The 23,620-nt window shown below is 59.6% G+C and overlaps 5 protein-coding genes and 10 non-coding genes across 15 annotated transcripts; 10 read left to right on the top strand and 5 right to left on the bottom strand.

The window, feature by feature from the left end:
- The first annotated feature begins 955 nt into the window (after positions 1-955).
- ASPDH (aspartate dehydrogenase domain containing) lies at positions 956-4,948 on the top strand. Its single transcript, XM_040543464.1, has 4 exons — positions 956-1,100; positions 1,949-2,181; positions 3,226-3,377; positions 4,853-4,948. Exons 1-4 carry the CDS (start codon positions 1,077-1,079, stop codon positions 4,888-4,890), a joined length of 447 nt encoding a protein of 148 aa, XP_040399398.1. The 5' UTR covers positions 956-1,076; the 3' UTR covers positions 4,891-4,948.
- A 103-nt stretch (positions 4,949-5,051) lies between these two features.
- JOSD2 (Josephin domain containing 2) lies at positions 5,052-9,802 on the top strand. Its single transcript, XM_040543463.1, has 5 exons — positions 5,052-5,160; positions 6,124-6,333; positions 6,412-6,537; positions 8,613-8,807; positions 8,885-9,802. Exons 2-5 carry the CDS (start codon positions 6,188-6,190, stop codon positions 8,982-8,984), a joined length of 567 nt encoding a protein of 188 aa, XP_040399397.1. The 5' UTR covers positions 5,052-5,160; positions 6,124-6,187; the 3' UTR covers positions 8,985-9,802.
- An 866-nt stretch (positions 9,803-10,668) lies between these two features.
- Positions 10,669-10,740, top strand: TRNAE-CUC. Its single transcript has one exon. It is a non-coding gene; the product is annotated as a tRNA-Glu (tRNA).
- Positions 10,741-11,024: 284 nt separating this feature from the next.
- On the bottom strand, positions 11,025-11,098 carry TRNAT-AGU. Its single transcript has one exon. It is a non-coding gene; the product is annotated as a tRNA-Thr (tRNA).
- A 201-nt stretch (positions 11,099-11,299) lies between these two features.
- Positions 11,300-11,371, top strand: TRNAD-GUC. Its single transcript has one exon. It is a non-coding gene; the product is annotated as a tRNA-Asp (tRNA).
- Positions 11,372-13,677: 2,306 nt separating this feature from the next.
- On the bottom strand, positions 13,678-13,749 carry TRNAM-CAU. The gene has a single exon. It is a non-coding gene; the product is annotated as a tRNA-Met (tRNA).
- A 178-nt stretch (positions 13,750-13,927) lies between these two features.
- On the bottom strand, positions 13,928-13,999 carry TRNAA-CGC. The gene has a single exon. It is a non-coding gene; the product is annotated as a tRNA-Ala (tRNA).
- A 108-nt stretch (positions 14,000-14,107) lies between these two features.
- On the top strand, positions 14,108-14,189 carry TRNAS-GCU. The gene has a single exon. It is a non-coding gene; the product is annotated as a tRNA-Ser (tRNA).
- A 550-nt stretch (positions 14,190-14,739) lies between these two features.
- On the top strand, positions 14,740-14,813 carry TRNAN-GUU. The gene has a single exon. It is a non-coding gene; the product is annotated as a tRNA-Asn (tRNA).
- A 225-nt stretch (positions 14,814-15,038) lies between these two features.
- Positions 15,039-15,109, bottom strand: TRNAG-GCC. Its single transcript has one exon. It is a non-coding gene; the product is annotated as a tRNA-Gly (tRNA).
- A 988-nt stretch (positions 15,110-16,097) lies between these two features.
- Positions 16,098-16,691, top strand: LOC121063118 (histone H2B 5). Its single transcript, XM_040543466.1, has one exon. The coding sequence runs from the start codon at positions 16,098-16,100 to the stop codon at positions 16,476-16,478; it is 381 nt and encodes a 126-aa protein (XP_040399400.1). The 3' UTR covers positions 16,479-16,691.
- Positions 16,692-17,214: 523 nt separating this feature from the next.
- On the bottom strand, positions 17,215-19,158 carry LOC121063117 (histone H2A type 2-C-like). The gene has a single exon (XM_040543465.1). It carries the CDS (start codon positions 19,156-19,158, stop codon positions 18,769-18,771), a length of 390 nt encoding a protein of 129 aa, XP_040399399.1. The 3' UTR covers positions 17,215-18,768.
- A 1,160-nt stretch (positions 19,159-20,318) lies between these two features.
- TRNAK-UUU lies at positions 20,319-20,391 on the top strand. The gene has a single exon. It is a non-coding gene; the product is annotated as a tRNA-Lys (tRNA).
- Positions 20,392-20,556: 165 nt separating this feature from the next.
- TRNAQ-CUG lies at positions 20,557-20,628 on the top strand. The gene has a single exon. It is a non-coding gene; the product is annotated as a tRNA-Gln (tRNA).
- Positions 20,629-20,904: 276 nt separating this feature from the next.
- On the top strand, positions 20,905-23,567 carry LOC121063113 (osteoclast-associated immunoglobulin-like receptor). Its single transcript, XM_040543460.1, has 7 exons — positions 20,905-21,253; positions 21,352-21,387; positions 21,479-21,757; positions 21,856-22,167; positions 22,337-22,459; positions 22,885-22,922; positions 23,418-23,567. Exons 1-7 carry the CDS (start codon positions 21,223-21,225, stop codon positions 23,565-23,567), a joined length of 969 nt encoding a protein of 322 aa, XP_040399394.1. The 5' UTR covers positions 20,905-21,222.
- Positions 23,568-23,620: the final 53 nt, after the last annotated feature.

Raw genomic sequence — 23,620 nt, 5'->3', positions numbered from 1 at the left:
ACACTGGGGGCAGTTGGGGACAGCAGGGTTGGGGACATTGGGGATGGGGTGGTGGGGACGTTGGGGATGTTGGGGCTGAGACGTTGGGGACATTGGGGCTGGGACATTGGGGACATTGAGGTCAGGATGTTGGGGACGTTGGGGCTGGGACATTGGAGATGTTGGGGACATTGGGACTGGGATGTTGGGGACATTGGGGACATTGTGCTGGGACGTTGGGGACACTGGGGACATTGAGGCCAGGCCATTGGGGACATTGGGGTCAGGACATTGGGGATGTTGGGGACATTGGGGTCAGGATGTTGGGGATAATGGGGACATTGGGGACATCGGGGCCGGGACATTGGGGACAATGTGGACATGGGGGCCAGGACACTGGAGACATCACAGCTGGGATGCTGGGGACACCATGGCTGGGATGTTGGGGACATCGGGGTTGGGACACTGGGGACGTTGGAGACATTGGGGACATTGGGGGCATTGGGGCCGGGCCGCTGGGGACAATGGGGTCAGGACATTGGGGACGTTGGGGACATTGGGGCTGGGACGTTGGGGACATTGGAGACATTGGGGACATTGGGGGCATTGGGGCCGGGCCGCTGGGGACAATGGGGTCAGGACATTGGGGATGTTGGGGACATTGGGGTTGGGATGTTGGGGACATTGGGGCTGGGACATTGGGGACATTGGGGACATTGGGGCTAGGACATTGGGGACGTTGGGGACATTGGGGTTGGGATGTTGGGGACATCAGGGTCAGGATGCTGGGGACAACGGGGACATTGGGGACATCGGGGCCGGGACGTTGGGGACGTTGGGGACATTGGGGTTGGGATGTTGGGGACATCAGGGTCAGGATGCTGGGGACAACGGGGACATTGGGGACGTTGGGGACATTGGGGTCAGGACTTCATTGGGGGACAGGGAGGTGGTGACAAGCGTGTCCCCAGCTGGGGTCCCCCACGGCGCTGGCCGACCCCCTGACGGAGCAGCGGCTGCGGGGGGCGGCGGCGCGGGGGGGCCACACGCTCTACGTCCCCCGCGGCGCCCTGTGGGGCTGCGAGGACATCCGGCGCATGGATGACAGTGGCACGCTGGCCGTGAGCCCCTGGGGACACCGGGGACACCGGGGGCTTGGGGACACCGGGGGGGCAGCGGGGGGTCGGGGACACTGGGGGTGCACTGGGGGATTGGGGACACTGGGGGTCACCGAGGGGTTAGGGGCACTGAGGGTTTGGGGACACCAGGGGGTTGGGGACACCGTGGGGACACCGGGGCGTTGGGGACACCGGGGTCTTGGGGACACCATGGCGACACTGGGGAGTTGGGGACACCATGGGGCTTGGGGACACTAGGGGGTTGGGGACACCGGGGACTTGGGGACACCATGGGGACACCGGGAGGTTGGGGACACCGGGGGGGGTTTGGGGACATGAGGGGCTTGGGGACACTGGGGGGTACCGGGGGGTTGGGGACACCGTGTGGTTGGGGACACTAGGGGGCTGGGGACACCGGGGGCTTGGGGACAGCATCTTAGTTTGGGAGCCACTTCTAGGGTTGGGGACAGTGTCCAGAGCTGGGTCCCTTATTAGGGTCTGGGGACAATGCCCAAGGTCGGGGACCACAGTAGGGTTTGGGGACATCCAAATTTGGGTCCCTTAATAGGGTTTGGGGACAATGCCCAAGGTCGGGGACCACAGTAGGGTTTGGGGACATCCAAATTTGGGTCCCTTAATAGGGTTTGGGGACAACGTTCAAGGTTGGGGACCCTGTTAGGATTTAGGGACATCCAAATTTGGGTCCCTTATTAGGGTCTGGGGACAATGCCTAAGCTTGGGGACCCCGTTAGGGTCTGGGGAGGGGACACCCCGGGCTGTGTCCCCCTCGTTCTTTGGGGACAACGGTTGCCAACCCCGGTTGGTGACGGCGTCCCCCCCCCGGCCACCAGGCGCTGAAGGTGACGATGACGAAGGCCCCGCAGAGCTTCCGGCTGCAGGGCTGGCTGCGGGAGCGGCTGGTGGCCGCGGTGGCCGCGGGTGGCCGCGAGGTCCTCTACGAGGGTCCCCTGCGTCCCCTCTGTCCCCTGGCCCCCAACAACGTCAACACGATGGCGGCCGCCGCCGTGGCCGCCCCCAGCCTGGGCTTCGACGGCGTCCGGGCCTGCTTGGTGGCCGACCCCAGGTGGGTGACAGGCGGTGGCACCGCGGGGTGGCACCTCCTGGTGGCACCTAGGGTCCTTGGTGGCACCTGGTGGCACCTGGTGGCACCTCCCCGTGGCCCCGACCGGGATATGGTGGTGGGGAGCGGGGCTGTGGGACGCTTGTGGTGGTTTTGTCCCCGATGTCCCTTGTCCCCTGGTGTCACCTGGTGTCACCTAGTGTCCCCTGGTGTCCCCCGTGTCACCTGGTGGCACCTCCCCGTGTCCCCAACCGGGATATGGTGGTGGGGAACGGGGCTGTGGGACTCTTGTGGTGGCTTTGGGGTGGGTTTGTCCCCAGTGTCCCTTGTCCCCTGGTGTCCCCTGGTGTCCCCTAGTGTCCCTTGTGTCACCTCCTGGTGGCACCTGGTGGCACCTTCCCATGTCACCTCCTGGTGTCATCTGGTGTCACCTCCCCGTGTCCCCAACCGGGATATGGTGGTGGGGAGCGGGGCTGTGGGACGCTTGTGGTGGCTTTGGGGTGGGTTTGTCCCCGGTGTCCCTTGTCCCCTATGTCCCCTGGTGTCCCCTGGTGTCACCTGTGTCCCCTGGTGTCCCCCGTGTCACCTGGTGGCACCTCCCCGTGTCCCCAACCGGGATATGGTGGTGGGGAACGGGGCTGTGGGACTCTTGTGGTGGCTTTGGGGTGGGTTTGTCCCCAGTGTCCCTTGTCCCCTGGTGTCCCCTGGTGTCCCCTGGTGTCCCCTGGTGCCCCCTGTGCCACCAGTGTCCCCACAGCGTCCCCACCTGAACGGGGTGGCAGCAGCGAGGAGCAGGGATGGGGACTCCGTGCCACCAGCGGCTGTCACCGCCCTGTCACCATCAGCATGTCCTGTCCCCCCTGTCACCCCCGTGTCCCTTGTGCCACCCCGTGTCCCCCCCAACGTCCCCCATGTCCCCAACCAGCCCCCCGGTGGCAGCACTGGGGTGAAGGTTTGGGGTCTCAGCGCCGTCGCCGCCCCATCGCCGCGTGTCCCCCGCTGCCACCCCGCCGCCGTCCCCACACCGTCCCCGCTGCCACCCCGCAGCGTCCCCGACTGGCACGTGGTGGAGGTGGAGGTGACGAGCGTTGGGGACGAGGGACGGGCGCTGAGCGTCACCAGCACCCGCCGCAACCCCGCCGCGCCCGGGGCCGTCACCGGCGCTGCCACCCGCGACGCCTTCTGGAGCAGCCTCCTGGGTGGGTGCCGCGTCCCCTGCTGTCACCTGTGTCCCCTCCTGTCCCCGTCGTCCCCTCCTGCCCCCCCCCCCCCCCGTTGTCCCCTCCTGTCCCCCCGTGTCCCTGCCTATCCCCTCGTAGCACCCCATGTCCCCTCCTGTCCTCATGTCCCCTCCTGTCCCCCCATGTCCCCCCGGTGTCCCCTCCTGTCCCCCCATGTCCCCCATTGTCCCCTCCTGTCCCCATTGTCCCCTCCTGTCCCCATGTCCCCTCCTGTCCCCCATGTCCCTTATATTTGCGTCCCATGTCCCTCCATATGTCCCCGTGTCCCTCCATATGTCCCCATGTCCCTCCACATGTCCCCATGTCCCCCCCATATATCCCCATGTCCCTGTGTCCCTATGTCCCCTGTGTCACCCCAAATGTCCCCAAGGCCTCCATGTTCCCCCCATGTCCCCGTGTCCCACTTGTGCCCATGTCCTGCAATGTCCCCCTCTATGTCCCCAACCCCCCCGTGTCCCAAAATCCCCCATTGTCCTCCTGTCTGGGCCCATGTCCCTAAATCCCCCAGATGTCCCCGTGTCCCCATAGCCCCACGTCACCCAGGTGTCCCCATGTCCCCCAGATGTGACATTCCCATGCCCCCGGTCCCACCAGATGTCCCCATGTCCCCATGATCCCCAATGTCCCCATGTCCCCCAAACGTCTTCGTGTCCCCAGATGTCCCAATGTCCCCCAATGTCCCCATATCCCCAGATGTCCCCATGTCCCAATGTCCCCGAGATGTCCTCGCGTCCCCATTTCCCCCCATATCCCCATGTCCCCCAGATGTCCCCACATCCTCCAATGTCCTCATGTCCCCCAAATATCCCCATGTCCCCAGATCTCATGTCCCCATATCCCCCAGATGTCCCCCAATGTCCCCATGTCCCCAGTGTTCCCACGACCCGCAGCGTCCCCATGCCCCCCATTGTCCCCATGTACCCCAGATATCCCCCAATGTCCTCATGTCCCCAATGTCCCCCCAAGATGCCCCCATACCCCCCAATGTCCTCAGATGCCACAATGTCCCCATATGTCCCCATGTCCCCAGCGTCTCCCCAGATGTCCCCATAACCCCCAATGTCCCCAGATGTCCCCATGCCCCCCAGGTGTCCCCACATCCCCCAATGTCCCCATGCCCCCCAGTGCCCCCATATCCCCCAGATGTCCCCATATCCCCCAATGTCCTCATGTCCCCCAAATGTCCCCATGACCCCAAATGTCCCCATATCCCCCAATGTCCCCAGATGTCCCCATGTCCCCCAATGTCCCCATATGCCCCCAAATGTCCCCATGTCCTCAATGTCCCCTTATCCCCCAATGTCCCCCAATGTCCCCCTGCCCCCAGACGTCCCCCTGTCCCCAGATGTCCCCACGTCCCCCAATGCCCCCCATTGTCCCCAGATGTCCCCCAGTGTCCCCCCCGCCCCCTGTCACCCCCTGTCCCCCCCCAGCCTGCCGCGGACACGGCGGATGCGTCCAGCTCTGCTGAGGGGACCGAAAAGGCCGGGACCAGGCACCGGGGGGGACATTAAAAGCTGTGACACCGCATCCTAGTGGCTGCGCCTCTACCTGCCGCCGCGGGGCATGCCGGGAGGAAGGTCCGCGCGGGTTTAGCGGGCGGGGCGCAAAGCACGCCGGGAGGAAGGTCCGCGGCGGGACGGGGTGTTTCCGCTGGGAGCCGCGGGGCACGCTGGGAATTGTAGTTCCGCCCGCCCGCTGTAGGCGATGCGGCCGCCGGAGGCCCGGGAGGAGGCGCGGGGTGCGCTGGGCAGGCCCGGGGGGGTTGGGGGGGGCTTTGGGGGTGGAGGGTCCGAGGGGTTTGGGGGGGCTCGAGGGGCTTGGAGAGGGCTGGGGGGGTCGGGGGGGCCTGGGAGGCCCGTGGGGCCCTGTCCTGGGTGTCCCCGGGAAGGGGCCTGCAAGGCCCTGAGGGGAGCTGGGGGGGGCAAGGGGGGGTCCTGGGGGGGGCTGCAGGGGGTTTGGGGGAGGGCTGGGGGCGTTTTGGGGGGGGCTGGGGGCGTTTGGGGGGGGATTGGAGGGGTTTTGGAGGTGTTTTGGGGGGATTGGAGGGGTTTTGGGGAGTCAGGGTCTGGGGGGGTTTGGGGGGGCTGAAGGTTTCCGGGGGGGTCTGAGGGGGTTTTGGGGGGGTTGAGGGGTTTTGGGGGGGCTTTGGGTTTGTTGGGGGGGATTTGGGGGCGCATGAGGGGTTGAGGGGGGGTACGGGTGGTGGTTGAGGGGGTTTGGGGGTATTGGGGGGGGGCTTGAAGGTTTTTTTGGGGGGGGTCTTGGGGAAGCTGGTGGGTCCAGAAGGTGTCTGGGGGGGGTCCTGGGGGTGTAGGGGGAATCTGGGGATGTAGGGGGGGGCCTGGAGGGTTTTGGGGGGTGCAGGAAGGTGTCTGGAAATTTTGGGGGGCTTTGGGAGGGGTGTAGGGGTCCTAGGAGGCCAAGGGGGGGGGTCTGGAAGGTTTGAGGGGGGGCGGGTGGGGTGCTTGAGGGTGTCGGTGGGGGGCTGGAGGGTCTTTGGGGGTACAGGAAGGTGATGGAAAAATTTGGGGGGGCTTGGAAGGGTCCTAGGGGGCGGGGGGGGTGGTCTGGAAGGTTTGCGGTGGTCGGGGGGGGTGTTTCCTGAGGGGGGGTTCTTGGGACACCTGGGGTTGGCGGCTGAGACTGGGGGCTACCAGCAGAGCCCCCCCCCCACCCCTTTATCCCCCCCCCCCCCCCGCAGCGATTCGGGGGCCACCGCCGCGCACCCCAAACCCCGTCACCGTCCCCCCCCCGGCACCGGGGTCATGTCGGGGCCCCCCCCGGCTGGGGGGGCCGAGCCGGGGCTGTACCACGAGCGGCAGCGCCTGGAGCTCTGCGCCGTGCACGCGCTCAACAACGTCCTGCAGCGCCCCTGCTTCACCCAGGAGGCTGCCGACGACATCTGCAAGAGGTGCGCTTTGCCCTTTTCGCCCCTTTTTTAGCCCGTTTCCGTAGATTTTTAACATTTCTTCATTTTTTTTCCCCCCAGGTTGGCGCCCGACGCCCGCCTCAACCCCCACCGCAGCGTTTTGGGGACGGGCAACTACGACGTGAACGTGATCATGGCCGCGCTGCAGAGCCTGGGGCTGGCGGCCGTCTGGTGGGACAAGCGCCGGTGAGGAGCCCCCCAAAACGTTCTTTTTTTTTCATCCCAAAACGACGCTCACAAGCTCCCGGCACAGTTTTCGAGCCCCTAATGCTGGTTTTTGAACCCCAAGGAATTCTTTTAGCCCCTAACCTATTATTTCAGCCCCTAATGTGGGGTTTGAGACCCCAAATTCTGCTCGTGAACCCTTTAACCCCACAACCGAGCCCCCCGCTGCAGGTTTTAAGGTTCCCCCTATAGGGTTTGAGCCCCCAACCCTGCTCTTGAGCCCTTTAACCCCATATTTTTGCCCCTTTTTAGCCCCCAAATGCTGGTTTTTACCCCCCAAATGCTGTTTTTTTACCCCCAAACACTGCTTTCTAGTCCCACAATACCACGTTTGAGCCCCCTGGCCCTTTTATCAAGTCCTTTCACTCCACTTTTCAGCCCCAAACACCATTTTTAGCCCCCATTCACGTGAGTTTTGAGATCTTAACACCGTTTTTGAGGCCCCAGCCCATTTTTTTCAGTCCCTAATCCATTTTTGCGCCCCTTAATTTTGGTTTTGAGCCTCTTAACACTGCTCTTGAGCCCCCTAGCCTGCTTTTTACCCCCCAGTGTGGGTTTTGAGGGAATTAACCCTCATTTTGAGCCCTCCAACGTGGCTTTTGAGCCCCCAGCACTACTTTTGAAGCCCTTAACCCTGCTACTGAGCCCTTTAACCTTTCTTTTAAGCCCCCCGTTGTGGGTTTTGAGCCTCCTAACTTCGCTATTGAGCCCCGTAGTCCTATTTTTGAACCTTTTAATATGGGTTTTGAGCCCATTTAACTCTGCTGTTGAGCCATTTAATCCTACTACTGAGCCCCCCACATGTTTTGAGCCTTTTAACCCTGCTATTGGGCTCCTGAGCCCTGCTTTTGAGCCCCGCACTGTGGGTTTTGAGACCCTGCCTTGGTTTTGAGCTCTTTAATGTGGGTTCTGAGCCCTTTAACCCTGCTATTTAACCCCCAAAAGTGCGCTTTAGTCGCCAGCACTGATTTTGAGCCCCTGACCCTGCTATTGAGCCCTTTAATCCCACATTTTTGCCCCCAAACGTGGGTTTTGAGTCTCCAAATGTAGGTTTTAAGCCCCATAACCTCATTTTGAAGCCTCCAACTTGGGCTTCAAGCCCTGAATGCAGGTTTTGAGCCCCTTCACGCCACTTTTTGAGGCTTCAAGCCTGTTCCTAATGCCATTTTTGAGGGGCTTAACGCTGTTTTTGAGTCCCTGATGGCACTTTGAGCGTCCCCCCCCCGCCATATTTGATCCCTCTAATCCCATTTTGTGAGCCCCCCACTGCTGCTCGTAACCCTCAGCACAGCTATTGAGCTTCTAATGCAACTTCTGCACCCCTGCTGCTGCTTTTGAGCCTCCCAACCCCATTTTTACCCCCTTAGCCCCATTTTAAGCCCACTAACATGAGTTTCAGGTCCCCTAATGCTGCTTTGGAGCCCCTTACTACCACTTTTTGAGCCCAACACCATGTTAGAGCCCCTCACTGCTGCTTTGGAGCCCCCTCACCTAATTTTTTAGCCCCTCACTGCTGCTTTGGAGCCCCCTCATCTAATTTTTTAGCCCCTCACTGCTGCTTTGGAGCCCCCTCACCTAATTTTTTAGCCCCTCACTGCTGCTTTGGAGACCCCTCACCTAATTTTTTAGCCCCTCAGTGCTACTTTTAATCCTCCTCCCCTATTCTTTTGGCCCCTAAAGGTGGCTTTTGAACCTCTGCTGCTGCTTTCGATCCCCCAACCCCTATTTTAACCCCCATCAACCTCATTTTTAAGCTCCTTAATGTGGGGTTCAAGCCCCGCAGCCCCTCATTTTTTAGCCCCTCACTGCTGCTTTTAACCCTCCTCCCCTGTTCTTTTGGCCCCTAAACACGGCTTTTGAACCTCTGCTGCTGCTTTTGATCCCCCAACTCCTATTTTAACCCCCCTCAATCCCATTTTTAAGCCCCTTAACATGGGTTTCAAGCCCCCTAGCTCTGTGTTTGACCCCCCTAACCCCATGTTTGAGTTCCCCAGCCCCACGTTTGAGCCCCCTAACCCCATTTTCTCCCCCGGCAGGTCGCTGGAGCGGCTGGCACTGGGACAAATCGTGGGCTTCATCCTCAACGTGCCCTCCCACGTCTCACTGGGCTTCGTGGCGTTGCCGCTGCGCCGCAAGCACTGGCTGGCCGTCCGGCAGCTGGGCGGCACCTACTACAACCTGGACTCCAAGCTCCGCGCGCCTGCCCGCATCGGCGGAGAGGCTGAGCTCAGGTACTGCTGGGGACGCCGAGGGGACACCGAGGGGGACGCCTGGTGCCACCTCCACCTCCCTCCTTTCCTTCCGGCAGGGCTTTCCTCCGGGATTTCCTCGCCCAAGGGCTCTGCGAGGTTTTCCTTGTCGTCCCCCGGGCTGTGGAGGAGGCCGGCGCCTGGCTCAGCCCCGAGTGACTCGTCGCAGGGACGAGGACGACGGGTGGCACCGGCTCCCGTTGCTTCGGGATGAAACGGCTCCGTTTTGGGACTTTCCTCAGCTTTTTACCCATCCGGTGCGAACCTGGATAGGTTTAGGGGACTCTGCGGGGGGGCCAGGTGCCCCTTTCACCCCCTGCCCGCCGTCGCGGTGCTTCAGTTTCCTGATTTCACCCTGATTTTGTGCTCTGGGTTTTGCCTCCCTGTGTCACCGGGATTCCTCTGCGGGGTGTGTGACGGGGCACAGGCGGAGGTCGCGGGGCCGACGCGTTGTAACGGGGCGAGAACAGTGCTGGCGTGGGGGGTGCACGCTGGTCGTGCGACTCGTGCTTGGGTCGCGCGCTGTCGCGACGTTGCACGCCGCTTGTGTTTGTCACCCACTCGGGGTGATGCCACCTTGCTGCTTGTGCGTTCCGGGTGCTGCTTGTGCGTTCCAGGTGCTGCTTGTGCATACCGGGCACTGCTCATGCATACTGGGCACTGCTCGTGCGTGCTGCACGCCGGTTGTGCACCTCACGCTCCTTTGCGTGGCGCCGGTTTTGCGTCTCACCTGCCGCTTGTGCATGCCGCCCGTGTCACCCACTGCCGACGTGTGTCACCCGCCGCTTGCACGCCGTTCCCGGCCCTGCAGGGCTGTGTCACCAGCACCACGGCTGCCCCCAGAGCCGGGTTACTTCTGGTGATGGATTTCGGCCCCCCGGCGTTGCCTTGTTCCCGGGTTTGGTGGCGTGGCCATTGCTTGGTGCCCAGAGGGGGTTAATTACCCTCCAAAAGGTGATTAAAACTGCTGGGTTACAGCTCGGGGGCTCAGCTGCGATCCTTGGCATTCCACCACCGCCGCGCCTCGGGGGAAGGCGGGCCAAGCCCGGCCCTTGGAGGCCGAACCGTGCCCAAAGCCCGGCCTCGGCTCCCCCCGAACAAGCGCGGCCCTGGCGCCTTCGGTGGCGCCTCCGCTCGCTCCGCCGGGGCGGATCCAAAGTACGCACTTTGATTGGTCGGCTGCGGAGCGCGCCCTCCAGCTCAGCCAATCCCCGCACGCCGTTCGCATCCACCCTTCTCCCGCCCCCGTGGAGCCGCCCCAGGGCAGCCGCGGCGGGGCCGGGCCAATCAGCGCAGACCGCGGGAAATTCAAAGCCATCCCCCGCCCTCGCCCCGCGCGCAGCCAATGGGAAGCGCTGCACCCTGCGGGCAGCCAATCAGGGTCGCAGCGAGGTTATAAAGGGCAGAGGCTGTGCGGGGCGTTGTGCAGAAGGCGGTGGCGCCGCGAGGATATCTGCGGGCTCACGGCGGCCCCAAGCGGCCGTTTATAGAATCATAGAATCATAGCTACCTCCCTTCCTCCGTCCCTGTGAGGCTTTTTGTCAGATCTACTCGCCTTCAGCTCCCTACGCAAACACCTCCCCTCCTTTTATTTCTATTAATTACAATTAACGCCTTATTTAAGCACTTCGCGCTCTGCTTGAGCTAGCTCCTGCGGTGCCGCGGTTAATCCCGGCGAACCTTTCCGGGGCCGCCGCGGAGCCTGCAGCACGTTTGCGACCGTCAGTTTGGGGAAGAAGAGCCGAAAACGTTATTTTAAGAAAAAGAAAAAATTAAAAAAAAAAAAAAATAATCACGTCTCAGATTGGCTTTTCAGAGGCGACAGGAGGATTGTTTGTGTCAGTCCCTGGTGGTCTAGTGGTTAGGATTCGGCGCTCTCACCGCCGCGGCCCGGGTTCGATTCCCGGTCAGGGAAGAGTTTTATTTTTTCTTTCTTCCCTTTTCTACCCAGTTTCACCTTCACTTTTTCGATCGCTCCGGTCACGCCATTCCTGGTACAAGGCTCGTTCCCCGTGGGGAGCGGCGGATGGGGGAAAAGCTCCACGGAGGAAGGAAGGGGCTGCCTCGACCCTTCCCCTTTCTCAGGGGTGCGCGGGCGGCAGGGACAAGATTTTAAAAAGAAATGCGTAAAGGAAATAAGTAAATGAGGTGTAGAAAATAATCACCGCTCTCTGTCGCGACATATGCACGATAGAGGGGAGGCACCGCTGGGATTCGAACCCAGGATCTCCTGTTTACTAGACAGGCGCTTTAACCAACTAAGCCACGGCGCCACCTGCGTCTCGCAACCGCCCTCTCCCGTCATCTGCAGCCGCCGCCGCCGGTTTTCCCCTCCCAGAGCAGCCCGGGGAAGGCGGCACCGAACGGAGCCGCTCCCCGGCGGCAGCTCCCGGTGCAACGCAGCCCCGTGCGGCCGCAGCTCCGGCGGGGCAACGCGTTCGGCACCGTGTCCGAAAAACTGTCATTCAGTTCCTTCCTCGTTAGTATAGTGGTAAGTATCCCCGCCTGTCACGCGGGAGACCGGGGTTCGATTCCCCGACGGGGAGGATGCGATATTTTTCCTTTTCCGTCCTTTTTTTTTTTTTTTTTTTTTTTGCTTTTTTCCACCCCCGTAAAACCCTTGGACCTGGATTAGGGATAGGGTAGAACCTCCTGCGTGTTGGCCGCGGGTAAAAACGCGTCGCCATCCCCCCCGCGAGGGGATTCGACGGCTTTTTTTCATGGTGCTACCCCCACCCGAACGAGCAGTGCTTGGACCCGCTGCAGAGAGCGAGCTCTAGTTGCGGCCACCTGCATTAGGACAGGCAGCGGGCGTAACGTACAGCACCGCAACGCTCCCCAGAGTTTAACTCAGCAGAAGTGACGAAAAAAGCTACACTAATATGACGTCATGATAGCGTATAAAACACCAGCCCCGGTAATGCCGACGTACACCTCCCTCCTCTCCCACGAAGTACCAGCGCTTGGTGCCCCCCCAAGGTATTTATAGAGCAGAATCGGACCTGAGGGGGAACTGCGTGCGGAGCGCGGGCGCCGCCCCGCCCCTTCTCTCAGCGACCAATCGCGCCGCGGCCCCGCCCGCCAATCAGCCGGCGGCCTTCAAGTCGAAAGCTTCAGGTTTGGCGCCAAAGCCAGAGCTGGCGCGCAGAGCTGCTTCTCGGTGGTTTATTTATTATTTATTTATGTATTTTTTTATTTTTCCGTCTTTTTCTTCCTCTTCCGGAAATATGATCATCCTAGGCAGCGTCCTTTCTCTGGTGCTGTCGGGGAACAGCTTTCTCATTCCTGTTCCGAGCTGTTGTTAGTTAGTTATAAGAGCACGCAGCGTGGTCATGCAGAGAAGAATCATTGCATGGGGTGACTCTGTGCTCTTCCTCTTTGCGTTTTCTCTGGATGAAGCCCTGAGCAATCCAGTTTTAACACCTAAGTCTGTGTCTAAGTCAAGTGGGGATGGGTTCCTCAAAGTTTGCTCCAAAGTTGATGTGTCCTGTGAACATCCCAGGGCAGCTGCCTTGCAGTAATGTTTTGTTGTGCAAAAAAATCATGAGACTAGCAGGAGAAAATCAGTGGATGGTAGTAAGGAGTTTATCCTTAGCAGAAGGAATTAAAATTATAGAATTTAAATATCCTAAGTTGGAAGGGACACACAATGTTCACTGAGTCCAGCTTCTTATGACTATATAGAAATCATTGTACTCTATCCCAAAGGTTAATTTTGGGATAGCACCCAGAGGGGACACCATTTCTTATTTTTATTTTTTATTACAAAAAGGCGATATCATAATGGATAACTACACACACAACAATGCTTTTACTATTACAACAGCAATCTGTAGAAGAGACAAATAGAAACAACATCTGTTTGTTCAGACTGGATACTTCAGAAAGGTTGAAAACAGTGAGTGGCAGCACCTGAGGGTGCACTTTTTCTCCTCTTCCAGGTCATGGGTAAAAGGTATTAAAGAGACGCACTTTTATAAAACTAGAACTGTTAACACCAGCCCCAGAGCCTGATGAACCAGTCAGTTATTCACAAATCAAGTAACCCACCCATACAGACTACCTGGACTTTCTGAATTCAAGTTGTATTAGAAAACACACGAAAATAAGGTGACTTCTGAAGCAACAAAAAAGCCATGTTTATTAAGTGTGTGGATTAATATTGAGGATCTGAATTGAATGGAAAACAGCTCCTAACTCCCATTAAGAGGTAGGCCCCGGCCTTCATTATTCTTGCAGTTCAGCAGCTTTGCGTGATGTTCTACATTGCGAAGAAATATGTGTATATATCTTACATGTAAAGGACACTTTATATAACGATATATGTGTCTTTCATTCACTTCCAAAGTTTAGCTTTGATCTTGCTTCTATGAGAAATCCCCTTTCCTGAAGTTTTTCCCTCTGATCCCAAGGTCTGGCTTGGCAGCCTCTCCCTTCTCTTTCCCCCAGGTGTACCCAGAGAGGTATTAATAACCCCTATTCTGCAATAATTATTAAAAACTGATCACTATTAAATATTTTTTACAAAACGATACCATCATTAGTATGCTATAATTATTACTAATAAATTATCATTAATTATGATTACTAACACCATTAATAAAATTATCTTCAATAATTATCACTACTAAAATTATTACCATTAATTATTATCAAGCAAATTATCATTAATTATGATTAATAGTATTTTGCAATAATTAACTATTTAGCAGCTTTTCATAAAATCTCCGAAAAAAATATCGCAAAGTCCCTCGCATAAGCCCTGTGACGAGCCGCAGAGCCTATTTTGAGCAGAGAAAGAAAGAAATTAGACAGATTTTTAAGGATGAGAGGAAAAAAAAAAAAAGAAAGCTAGCAGAGGATGGTTTCGATCCATCGACCTCTGGGTTATGGGCCCAGCACGCTTCCGCTGCGCCACTCTGCTGGTCGAAATAAAGTATTATACTTTGGCCTGATAAACCATAATGGAGGAATTGTGCAATTAGAACGAGGTTCTAGGGGAAAAAAAAAAAAAAAGACAAGGAATCACCAGAGCCTTTTACCGTGCGGATAAAAAAAATAATAATAATAAAAAAAAAAAGAAAAATGCAGTCTCCTGCCTGTGGAGATGCCGGGGATTGAACCCGGGACCTCATACATGCGAAGCATGCGCTCTACCGCTGAGCTACATCCCCTGCGCGCGCCCCGCGCCCGCCGCCGCCCTTGGCTCCGCCTCCTCCCCCCGGCGGAGGCCGCGGGCCCGGCGCGCCCCATGGCGCCGCGGCGGCGGGCGGGAGCCGCGGGACGAGGTGGCCGAGTGGTTAAGGCGATGGACTGCTAATCCATTGTGCTCTGCACGCGTGGGTTCGAATCCCATCCTCGTCGGCGGGCGAACCTTTTAGGTTTTCCCCCTCCCCCCCCCCCCTCATTTATGGAATTTATCTCCCGTTTATCGAGGGCGTTTTCTCCGCTCAGCCTCCCCCTTTGTTTTGCAAACGTTGCCCCACCGCCAAGCGGGGGTTCCCCCCGGGATTTTTGCATAAATGCGCAGCTTTCACGCTCTGCTATTTGCGAGTGTTCTTTCGGGATCCCCGAGCAGTTCTGTAGATAGGGGGGGGAATTCCCCTGGGAAATCTTGGGGAATGTGTGGGGTTCCCTTTAACTGAGCCCCCACTACTCCTGAAGGCGTGCCCGGGGTCCCCCCCCCCCCCCCTTTTATTTACTTTACATCTACAAAACTTCCCTCACGTGCAACTTCCCAGGCCCCCCATTTTTTTCAAGTGCAGGTGAGGATGCTGCTGCAGCTCCCGAGAGGGGGACCCCTTTGCTCTTTCCCACTGCCCCCCTTTCTTTTGCACCTCTCCCCCGTGGAATTTTCCGAGCCCTCAGCATCCTTCACCCAGCGGAGCAGCAGCGATCAGAACCGACATCGCGGGTCTCTGTGGCGCAATCGGTTAGCGCGTTCGGCTGTTAACCGAAAGGTTGGTGGTTCGAGCCCACCCAGGGACGGGGGCGATTCTTTTTTTTCCTCCCCTTTCTTTTTTCTTCTAAACTATTTCACGCTTTTGAATCCTCCCCACTTAAACCCGTTTCCTCTCCGCTTTCCATTCGGCTAAGAAAATAATATTAAAATATAACTTTGGTAAACGGGGATGAGGCGCGAGCGTTCCTGCGAGCACTGCCTGCGGTGAGACTCAGGGTTGATGAAAAACTAAAAAAAAAAAAATCACACGTTGCATTGGCCGGGAATCGAACCCGGGCCTCCCGCGTGGCAGGCGAGAATTCTACCACTGAACCACCAATGCCCCCGTTGTAAGCAGCCGTAACGTAGGAAAAAAGAAGCTAAAAAATCTTAAATAAAGGACCTTAAAGCAACTCTATAATAGTATTATATGGTAGATTCCCTCGCAACAGCGCACTGCTGCTCGTAACGGAAGCGACACCCCCACCCCACAGCCACGCGACCCCCAGCCCCCATCTGACCAGCACCGCCCCGCAGCCTCCCTTTATAGCCCCGCCTCGATCCTGATTGGCTGCGCGCGCACCCGCTGGTGTGGCGGGAGAGCGCCGCGCTCCCCATTGGCCACCCAGCCGCGAGTGTGCAGCCCGGAGAGGGGAGTCGGTTTGAATTCCGCGCGCTCGGCGCTGATTGGGTGTCTCGCGCGGGAGGGGCGGAGCCCTGCAGGGGATGGCGCCAGTGGCTCCGGGGAGCGGCCAGGAGCGCTCCCGGCCCCGCGGGGCCCCGCTCCAAGCGGCTCCGGTGCCGTTTACCCTGCCCCGCTCCTCCGGAACGCCCCGCCGGGACTGCTCCACCACCCAGCCCAAGGGAGCCGGGCGGCCCCGGGATAAACCGCGCCGGAGCAGTTTCAACGCCGTGTCCCCGTCCCTAACTAACGATCGCTCCGGTAGTGTCTGCCCTCGGGGAACCGGCGGAGCGCCGTCCTCGGTGCTTGCCGCAGCCCCATGCAGCGGCTGTGCCCCGGCACTGAGCGTGCAGCACGGTTCCCTCTTTTCCCGTGCAACTGATGGGCGCTGAGGGATGCAAAAGACGCGAGCCGATTGGCCGGCGAGCAAACCCCTATTATCCAATCAGAGCCTGCATTCTGGAGCCGCTGTATTTGCATGCAGGGTGTCCCTTTGCGCGGGGCCGGCAGCTCCGTCTCAGCCAATGGGAACGCGCAGAGCTGGAGCCGCTCATTTGCATAAGGCCGCTATAAAAGCGGCCCCGCCGGCTCTTCACCTTCACTCGTTCTTTGCTTTCCTGGTGGTGGAGGTAGTCACAGCGAAAGCACGATGCCTGAGCCCGCTAAATCAGCGCCTGCCCCTAAGAAGGGCTCCAAGAAGGCGGTGACCAAGACGCAGAAGAAGGGCGACAAGAAGCGGCGGCGCAGCCGCAAGGAGAGTTACTCCATCTATGTGTACAAGGTGCTGAAGCAGGTGCACCCTGACACGGGCATCTCCTCTAAAGCTATGGGGATCATGAATTCCTTCGTCAATGATATCTTTGAGCGCATCGCGGGTGAGGCTTCGCGCCTGGCACATTACAACAAGCGCTCCACCATCACCTCCCGGGAGATCCAGACTGCCGTGCGGCTGTTGCTGCCTGGTGAGCTGGCCAAGCACGCTGTCTCCGAAGGCACCAAGGCGGTCACCAAATACACCAGCTCCAAGTAAAGCGCCTGGACCCAGTTGCAGGACCTGTTCGGCTCAACTCAAAACCCAACGGCTCTTTTCAGAGCCACCCACCTTCTTCCAAAAGAGCTGCTATTGCTTCTGAGCAATATTGCTCCTGAGATACCCACGATATTTTTCTGTGGATTATAGTAACTTGCATTATTGTGTGTAAGGTTTGGAGATTGCTTTAAAAAAGCAACATTTTTCAAGTTATTTTCGAAATACGTTCCTTTCTATCTGCTGGTAGAATCTGCTCTAGGGGCTGCAGTTACAGGGTTGCTGCCTGTTTATAGGAAGCTGATAAACGCTAGGTTGGGGGGTTTCTGCTGAGCCCAAGGTGTCGGGATCTAACCGAGCCCGGGCGCGAACATCGCATTCAAACCGCTGCTCTGCTCTGATTGGTCCGCGTGGGAGCAAACGTCACTGCGGGGTGGGGGGAGCACAGGGAGCTGCGGTGCGGGTTTCAATCAGGTCCGACCCTCAGCCTTCAAAAGGCTGGGGGCGGGGATACGGAATTCAGTGGGGGCGCGGCTGGTGGCGGGGGGTTGTGTGCTGCAGAAGGCTTTGTTCTGTATCCTATGGCCCCTTGTACGCGGAGGAAAACTCCGTTTCTATAGAGGGCTTTATTTTTACTTTAATGCTAGATGCATATAGGTAGACCGTGCGTGGTGGGAGTTTTGCCTTTAGTTCTCTTTAAGGCTTTATAGAGACCTTTCTGTAAAGCAACCGGTCAGAATTACTTAAGGTCAGAATTTAATGAAGCTTCTCTGAGGCGCTAAAATAAAGCGTTACTTATAAAAAAGTATTTTTTTGGGGATGTGCAACAGATCAATCTAAAAAACATTATTAATGGATAATCTAGTGTTGTGTTTTGCTGGGGAATGAAGCTGTCATGCTGCTGTTTGCAGCCCTTATTCTTTACCTGGAAAACATGAGAATTCTTCCTGCATCCTGAGGAGTGTAATTCTGAGCTGCTGTGCTTCGACTGTGTTTATTCCTTGCTTACAGTCACTACTGTTTTGTGGCAATGAGCTGGGGGTCCAGAGTGGCCCATAGCGACCTTGCATGTATGCAGTGCAGGTAATAAAACAAAACAAAAAAAAGTAGAATATGAAGAGGTAGACTGGGATGTGGTTTGGGGGGGTTATATAAGTGCAGTTATACTTTTATCCCCTGCTCTAGCCTTTTGGTAACTCGCCACAGTCTGTAAATGCGGTGCCCTAAAGAAAGAGCCCTTAGGGAAAGCTTTCGGGTAGATTTCAGCCGCGCGGCGGGATGCGAACAGCGCACGGCCATTGGTCCAACGGATTACGCAGCGGGCCAATCAGCATGCACGCTTTAGAGCCGGCTCAGTGGTGTGGTCGGCGACGCTCCGCGACGAACTGCTCCGCGTGGTGCACTTTCAGCCAATGAAAGCGCGTCAAATGGAGCCGTCATTTGCATAACGTCTCTGTGCGAGCGGCGTCCGCGCATCCCCCGGGTCCCGGCGCCCGTCCTTCAGAAGGCGGGGACGGCAAGAGAGAAGAAGGGAGACGAGAAGCGGCGGCGCAGCCGCAAACTGAGCTGCTCCATCTTAAGTGTCCGGGGGGCTGGAGCAGGTGCACCCGAGCAGAGCCATTACAAAGCCCCGCAGTGACCGCTGCACCAGCCCTAAATGAGGGGGGCTGGCCCCAATTTCACCCCAATGCCCCCCCCCTTGGGGCCACCCACGTGTTCGGGCCTTTATTTATAGGAGGTGCTTCCCTGGGAGCCCTTAATAAGGGCTTCTGTTAATGTTTTGGAGTGGTAATGCTTTATTCACCAGAGGTTGAGATCTCTCTCTCAGCCTGACTCCCCTGCTGTGGGTAGCAGAACAGGGGAAGACTCCACCTGATGGAGTGTTAATTAAGATAACAGCCCTGAGATGCTCATTGTAAATCAATTTAAAGCCAATTTAAAAGGGTGCAATATAGAGGAACACAGTGGCCATGCCTGAGAAGCATAGGGTATTTTCCCCAGGACCCCATTCACCCTTTATTATGAAGGTTTAGGCATCACCTGCATCCCAGCAGGGCCCAAATCCTTTAATCCTAAAGCAATTTATTCCCCCTAGTACAAACAGCGAGTATTATTTCAGAACCTGCTAAATAAAATATGCTTCCGGTCCTCAGCACAGCACCCCTGGCCCCAAACACAGCTCACCCTGATCTTCCAGCTCTTTTCCTGACCTGGTGGGTGGCTCTTAAAAGAGCCTTTGGGTTTGAAGAGAGAAAAATCTCAGGATTCCTTCACAAATCCACTCACTGCTGCTTCACTTGCCCTTGGCCTTGTGGTTCTCTGTTTTCTTGGGCAGCAACACAGCCTGGATATTGGGCAGGACACCACCCTGGGCGATGGTGACACCCCCCAGCAGCTTGTTGAGCTCCTCATCATTACGCACAGCGAGCTGGAGGTGCCGAGGGATGATGCGCGTCTTCTTGTTGTCCCGAGCAGCGTTACCTGCCAGCTCCAGAATCTCAGCTGTCAAATACTCCATGACAGCAGCCAGGTAAACGGGCGCACCGGCCCCCACACGCTCAGCGTAGTTCCCCTTGCGCAGCAAGCGATGCACGCGGCCCACGGGGAACTGGAGACCGGCGCGGGACGATCGCGACTTCGCCTTGGCCCGGGCCTTGCCCCCCTGCTTCCCGCGCCCCGACATCTCCTGCACCCGACTCACACCGCGACTAAACGCCCCGCGCCCCGGCCCTGTTTTTTTATACCCTGCAGCGGATCGAAACGGCGCCCTCCTATTGGTCACGCTGCCTCTCCTCTGGAGGACCAATAGGAGAGCAGCGCCGCAGATGGGACTACAGGCGGAGCTTCGGAGCTGCGTTTCTTCATGGTGGGCGGGGCGGCGGGGCGTTGGCCAATCAGCGAGCGAGATGAGCGGCGACAGGAGGTTATAAAGCGGGGGTGGGTCGCGCGGTGGGGGCCAGTGTGCGGGACTCGGCGGTGGGGCGAAGAGAGCGTTTGGGTGCAAAGCTTCAGGGCGAGGCGGCGATGGCTGCTGTGCGGGCTGCCGGCTGCGCTCCTCGCTTCTTCCCTCGCGTTGCATACAGAAATTTAAGTTGTATAAGCGAGTTTTTTTTTTTTTTAACTCATTAAAGCTCTTTCTCGATAAAAGCATACCGTGCGGTTAAGCAGAGGCAGCCGGTTCGCCTTTCCGTCTTTTTTTTTTTTTAATAAGCCTAAAAATTGAAGGCTTTTAAAGTTTCTTCGGTCGTTATTTAGCGGGCAGAAGCATGCTGAGCTGCCCGAGGGCCGGGCTCCGGCCGCGGCTCGCGGTCCGAAAGGCAGCTTCACCGCCCAACGCTTGGTGCTGGGCTGTGATTGGCCGCGCCGCAAGCTGGCGGCCTTCCCATTGGTCGGAGCGAGGCCGGGAGGCGGGAGCTGGAGCATGGGAAAGGGCGGTTCTCACTCAGGTCCGCCCCCGGCCTATATAAGGAAGCTCCGCCCAGCGCCCCCCCGGCAGTGCGGCCCGGTGCGGTCTCGGGGGCGGTTTCCCGTCGGTTTTCGCCACCCCGCTCGCCAACCACGGAACCTTTTTCCCCTTCAAATCTTTAAGCGCCGTATCCCCTTCCCTCCGAACAGAGATAAGTTCTTTTTGCCCTTTCCCCTCACTAAACTCCAGGGCGCACTCGTGCCCTGCCCGAGCGTTCCCATCGCTTTCACTCCGACCGTCCCGTACCGCCGCCAACCTCCCCGCCCCGTGCTTCACATTTCCAGAGAATCACCGAAACACCCTGAACCGAAACGCTCGACGTTACAACCAGAACTCTCTAAAAGCCATGAGGAGGCGGTAGGAGCAGCCAAACAAGAGCCCGGATAGCTCAGTCGGCAGAGCATCAGACTTTTAATCTGAGGGTCCAGGGTTCAAGTCCCTGTTCGGGCGACTGCGATTATTTTGCCGGTGGCCTCGCTGGGTCCCTGCTCTCATCTTTCCTCGCCCCAACCCGGCTCCCGCGGCCCCCGCAGCCTCGGGCCGGGCTCTTTTAGCGGCGGAGGCGCCGCGGGCGGTGGAGCCGTGAGGGGCCTGGCGGGGCTGCCCGCGCGGGCCGGTCCCATGGTGTAATGGTTAGCACTCTGGACTCTGAATCCAGCGATCCGAGTTCAAATCTCGGTGGGACCTTGGAGGTTTTTCTCTTTTTTTTGCGGCCGGCGCCGTCTTTGGTGTTGGGTGTCCCCGAGGGCAATGAATCCCCCGCTCCTGGCCCTTGGGGACAGCAGAGGAAAGCCCCCGGGGGACTGCGTGTGGTGGCACAACGCGCTGGGGGCAGAGCCTGGGTGCCACCACGTTTCGGGGACTGCAGGTGACGTCCCCTGTAGGGCGCCCCAGTGGTGTCCTGGGTTTGGCAACGCCGTGGGGCACCCACGATGGGACACCCAGCACGGGACACCCAGCACGGGACACCCGACGTGTGGGGACAACGCTGCGCTGCCCTTAGGGACAGCGTGTGACACCCCATCACGGACCACGTGTGGCACCCAAAGGGTGACGGCATGCCACCCCATCGAGTCACCCCCCGTCTTGGGGACTACGAGTGCAACTCTTTCCTGTCCCCAAGGGGAACTGAGAGTGGCTCTGTGGCCACTCCCTGTCCCGCTCACTCTTCTGCTCTCGGTGGTGGTGGGACAACTGGGTGCAGCCTTGTAGGGCCTCCCGGTGCCTCCCAGTGCCTCCCAGTGCCTCCCAGTGCCGCCGTCCCCAAGCTGCTCCTGCCTCATGGCACCAATGGTGGTGGCTTTCGTCCTCAGTGAGTAACACGGGGACGTGGTGCTGGGATGGGGGGGGCGGTTTGATGGCCCTGCGCGGGGCCAGGACCCCCGGCAGCAGCCCCCGTGTCCCTTGCAGGTTGGTGGCTGGTGGCACGCAGCAGGGCGCAGCACCGTGAGTACGGGGACAGGGGGGAGGGGGACAGCGATGGGGTGGGGGACACGGGGCAAGGGACAGGGGTCTCACCGCCGTGTCCCTGTCCCAGCACGCCAACCCTTCCTCTCGCTGCACCCCAGCAACGGGGTGGCCCTGGGGGGCAATGTCACCCTGCGGTGCCACCTGCCCCAGCCGGCTCTCTGGGTCCTGCTCTGTCGGAACGAAGTCTGGATTCTGTACCAGTACAGCACCGGGGAGCAGAATACGACCGAGTTCTTCTTTGGGGACGTACAGCGGGAACACGCAGAGAAGTACCAGTGCCAGTACAAGGACAAGGGGACAATGAAGTTGTCGGTGCTGAGTGACCCCGTGGAGCTAGTGGTGACGGGTGAGGGGGACAAGGGGGGTGTCCCCGGGGCTGCCCCGACGCCCAGGGGTGTCCCCCTGTCCCCAGGGGTGTCCCATCGCTGTCCCTTCCCTGCGCAGATGCCAGCTTCCCCCCTCCCGGGACGATGCTGAGCCCTAGCGGGGGCGTGGAGACGGGGACCAACGTCACCATCCAGTGCTGGGCATCCCACGGGGCCACCTTCCTCCTGCATAAGGACGGGTGCTCCCCCCCCAGCCAGCGCCAGGACCCCCAAGAGCAGGACATGGCCACCTTCACCCTCCCCGGGGTGACCCCGGCCGATGCCGGCACCTATAGGTGCTCGTACATCCCCCATGGATACCCCTTTCTGTCCTCGCCCCTCGGGGACAAGGTGACGCTGGAGGTGACACCGGCTTCTGGAGCACCCCGAGGTAAGGGTGAGCCCCCCCCCCCCCCCACTTCCCCCTCCCCATTTAGGTGCTGAGTTCCACACACTGCCCCCCCCCCCCCCCCAGTGTCACCCATGGGTGGCTGTGTCACCACTTCCCATCTCTGGGGACGGCTGGGGGTGAGGACACCGCAGCATCCGGACCCCCGCAGGCACCGAGGGGGGGCCCCGGAGGACCCTGGTTGTCGCCGTGCGGGGGGGCTGCGCCGCCACTGCCGCCCTCGTCTTCAGCCTCGGCCTCTTCTTCCTCCTCATCGCCCGGAGACGCCGGAGAAGTGAGAGCTGTGGCAGGGAAGGGGTTAAATGGCTTGGGGACACCCCCCCCCCCCAATGTGTCACCTGTGTTCCTGGGGTCCCCCATAGCCCCCCCCAATCCCCGAGCACCCCCTGGGGCTCCCTATGGACCCCCACCCCCGCTGTGGCCAAGGGGATGAGTGGGGGGGGGAGTCCCTTGGGGGTCCCCGCTCTCCCCTGGGGGTGTCCCCAACCTCCTGGGGGCTCCCCAATGTCCCCGAGGGCTGGGGGAGGGGGGAGGGGGCACTGTGTCCCCATGGGAAAGGGGGGGGATGCTCCCCCCCCCGGCCCCACTCCTGGGGGTCTCTGGCTCTGCAAACATAAAGGTGGGACACCGGCCCCCCATGCAGGGAGGAGACCCCCCAAGGCCCCCCCATAATCTCCTGCTCCCCCCCCCCCTTTTTAGGTGCCTCCCCCCAAGGGCTGGGGGCCACGGAGCTCCAGGTGAGTGCCTGAGTCAGGGCCCCCCCCAGGGGACCCCAAATCCCGACCTACCCCATGGGACCCCCCCCGGACACCCCCAGGGAACCCCAAACCCTGCCCAAGGGGACCCCGAGGCTCCCCAAACCTTACCCGCCCCCCCTCCCCCAACTCCATGGGCACCCCCAAATCCCACCCGTGGGGACCCCCAGATCTCCACCACCGGCACCCCCAGACCCCAAACTGAGCCCCCCCAAGCCCCAACCCCCCCCCCCCCAGGCCCCACGGGCACCCCCAAACCCCAACCCATGGGGACCCCAGAGCACACAGAGCCCCCCCCCCCCCCCCGACCCAAGGGAACCCCCCTGGAGACCCCAAGACCCCACGAGCGCCCCCAAATCGAGCAGCGGGACCCCCAAGCACCACCCATGGGGACCCCCGGGATGCCCCCACCCCCCCCTCGGGATCTCGGGACCCCCCCCCCCCCGTGTCACCCTGCCTGTCCCCGTGTGTCCCCAGGTGCCCCCCCGTGGCCCGTGGCCCCAGGAGGACAGCGAGCGCCTGACCTACGCGGACCTGCGCCCCCCGGCCCCCGGCCCCCCGCGGGTGCTCGCCGCCCCCCAGCCCCCCATTATCTACGCCCAGGTGGGCGCTGGGGGAACCCACTGACCCCCCCCCCCCCCCAGTGCCCCCCACTCCAATAAAGGCCCAGTCCCAGTTGG

This window comes from Cygnus olor, unplaced genomic scaffold, assembly GCF_009769625.2.
Source record: "Cygnus olor isolate bCygOlo1 unplaced genomic scaffold, bCygOlo1.pri.v2 S91, whole genome shotgun sequence".
In the NCBI taxonomy this organism is placed as follows: Eukaryota; Metazoa; Chordata; class Aves; order Anseriformes; family Anatidae; genus Cygnus; species Cygnus olor.
This window is presented reverse-complemented; position numbering and strand designations above follow the sequence as displayed.

Excerpts from the sequence above, each read along its gene's own strand:
- ASPDH (XM_040543464.1), top strand. The coding sequence starts at position 1,077 with ATGGATGACAGTGGCACGCTGGCC. Across the intron at positions 2,182-3,225 it reads TGCTTGGTGGCCGACCCCAG|CGTCCCCGACTGGCACGTGG; the intron begins GTGGGTGACAGG and ends GCCACCCCGCAG. Across the intron at positions 3,378-4,852 it reads CTTCTGGAGCAGCCTCCTGG|CCTGCCGCGGACACGGCGGA; the intron begins GTGGGTGCCGCG and ends GTCCCCCCCCAG.
- JOSD2 (XM_040543463.1), top strand. The coding sequence starts at position 6,188 with ATGTCGGGGCCCCCCCCGGCTGGGGGGGCCGAGCCGGGGCTGTACCAC. Across the intron at positions 6,334-6,411 it reads GCCGACGACATCTGCAAGAG|GTTGGCGCCCGACGCCCGCC; the intron begins GTGCGCTTTGCC and ends TTTTCCCCCCAG. Across the intron at positions 6,538-8,612 it reads GTCTGGTGGGACAAGCGCCG|GTCGCTGGAGCGGCTGGCAC; the intron begins GTGAGGAGCCCC and ends CTCCCCCGGCAG.
- LOC121063117 (XM_040543465.1), bottom strand. The coding sequence starts at position 19,158 with ATGTCGGGGCGCGGGAAGCAGGGGGGCAAGGCCCGGGCCAAGGCGAAG.
- LOC121063118 (XM_040543466.1), top strand. The coding sequence starts at position 16,098 with ATGCCTGAGCCCGCTAAATCAGCGCCTGCCCCTAAGAAGGGCTCCAAG.
- LOC121063113 (XM_040543460.1), top strand. The coding sequence starts at position 21,223 with ATGGCACCAATGGTGGTGGCTTTCGTCCTCA. Across the intron at positions 21,758-21,855 it reads CGTGGAGCTAGTGGTGACGG|ATGCCAGCTTCCCCCCTCCC; the intron begins GTGAGGGGGACA and ends TTCCCTGCGCAG. Across the intron at positions 22,168-22,336 it reads GGCTTCTGGAGCACCCCGAG|GCACCGAGGGGGGGCCCCGG; the intron begins GTAAGGGTGAGC and ends GGACCCCCGCAG.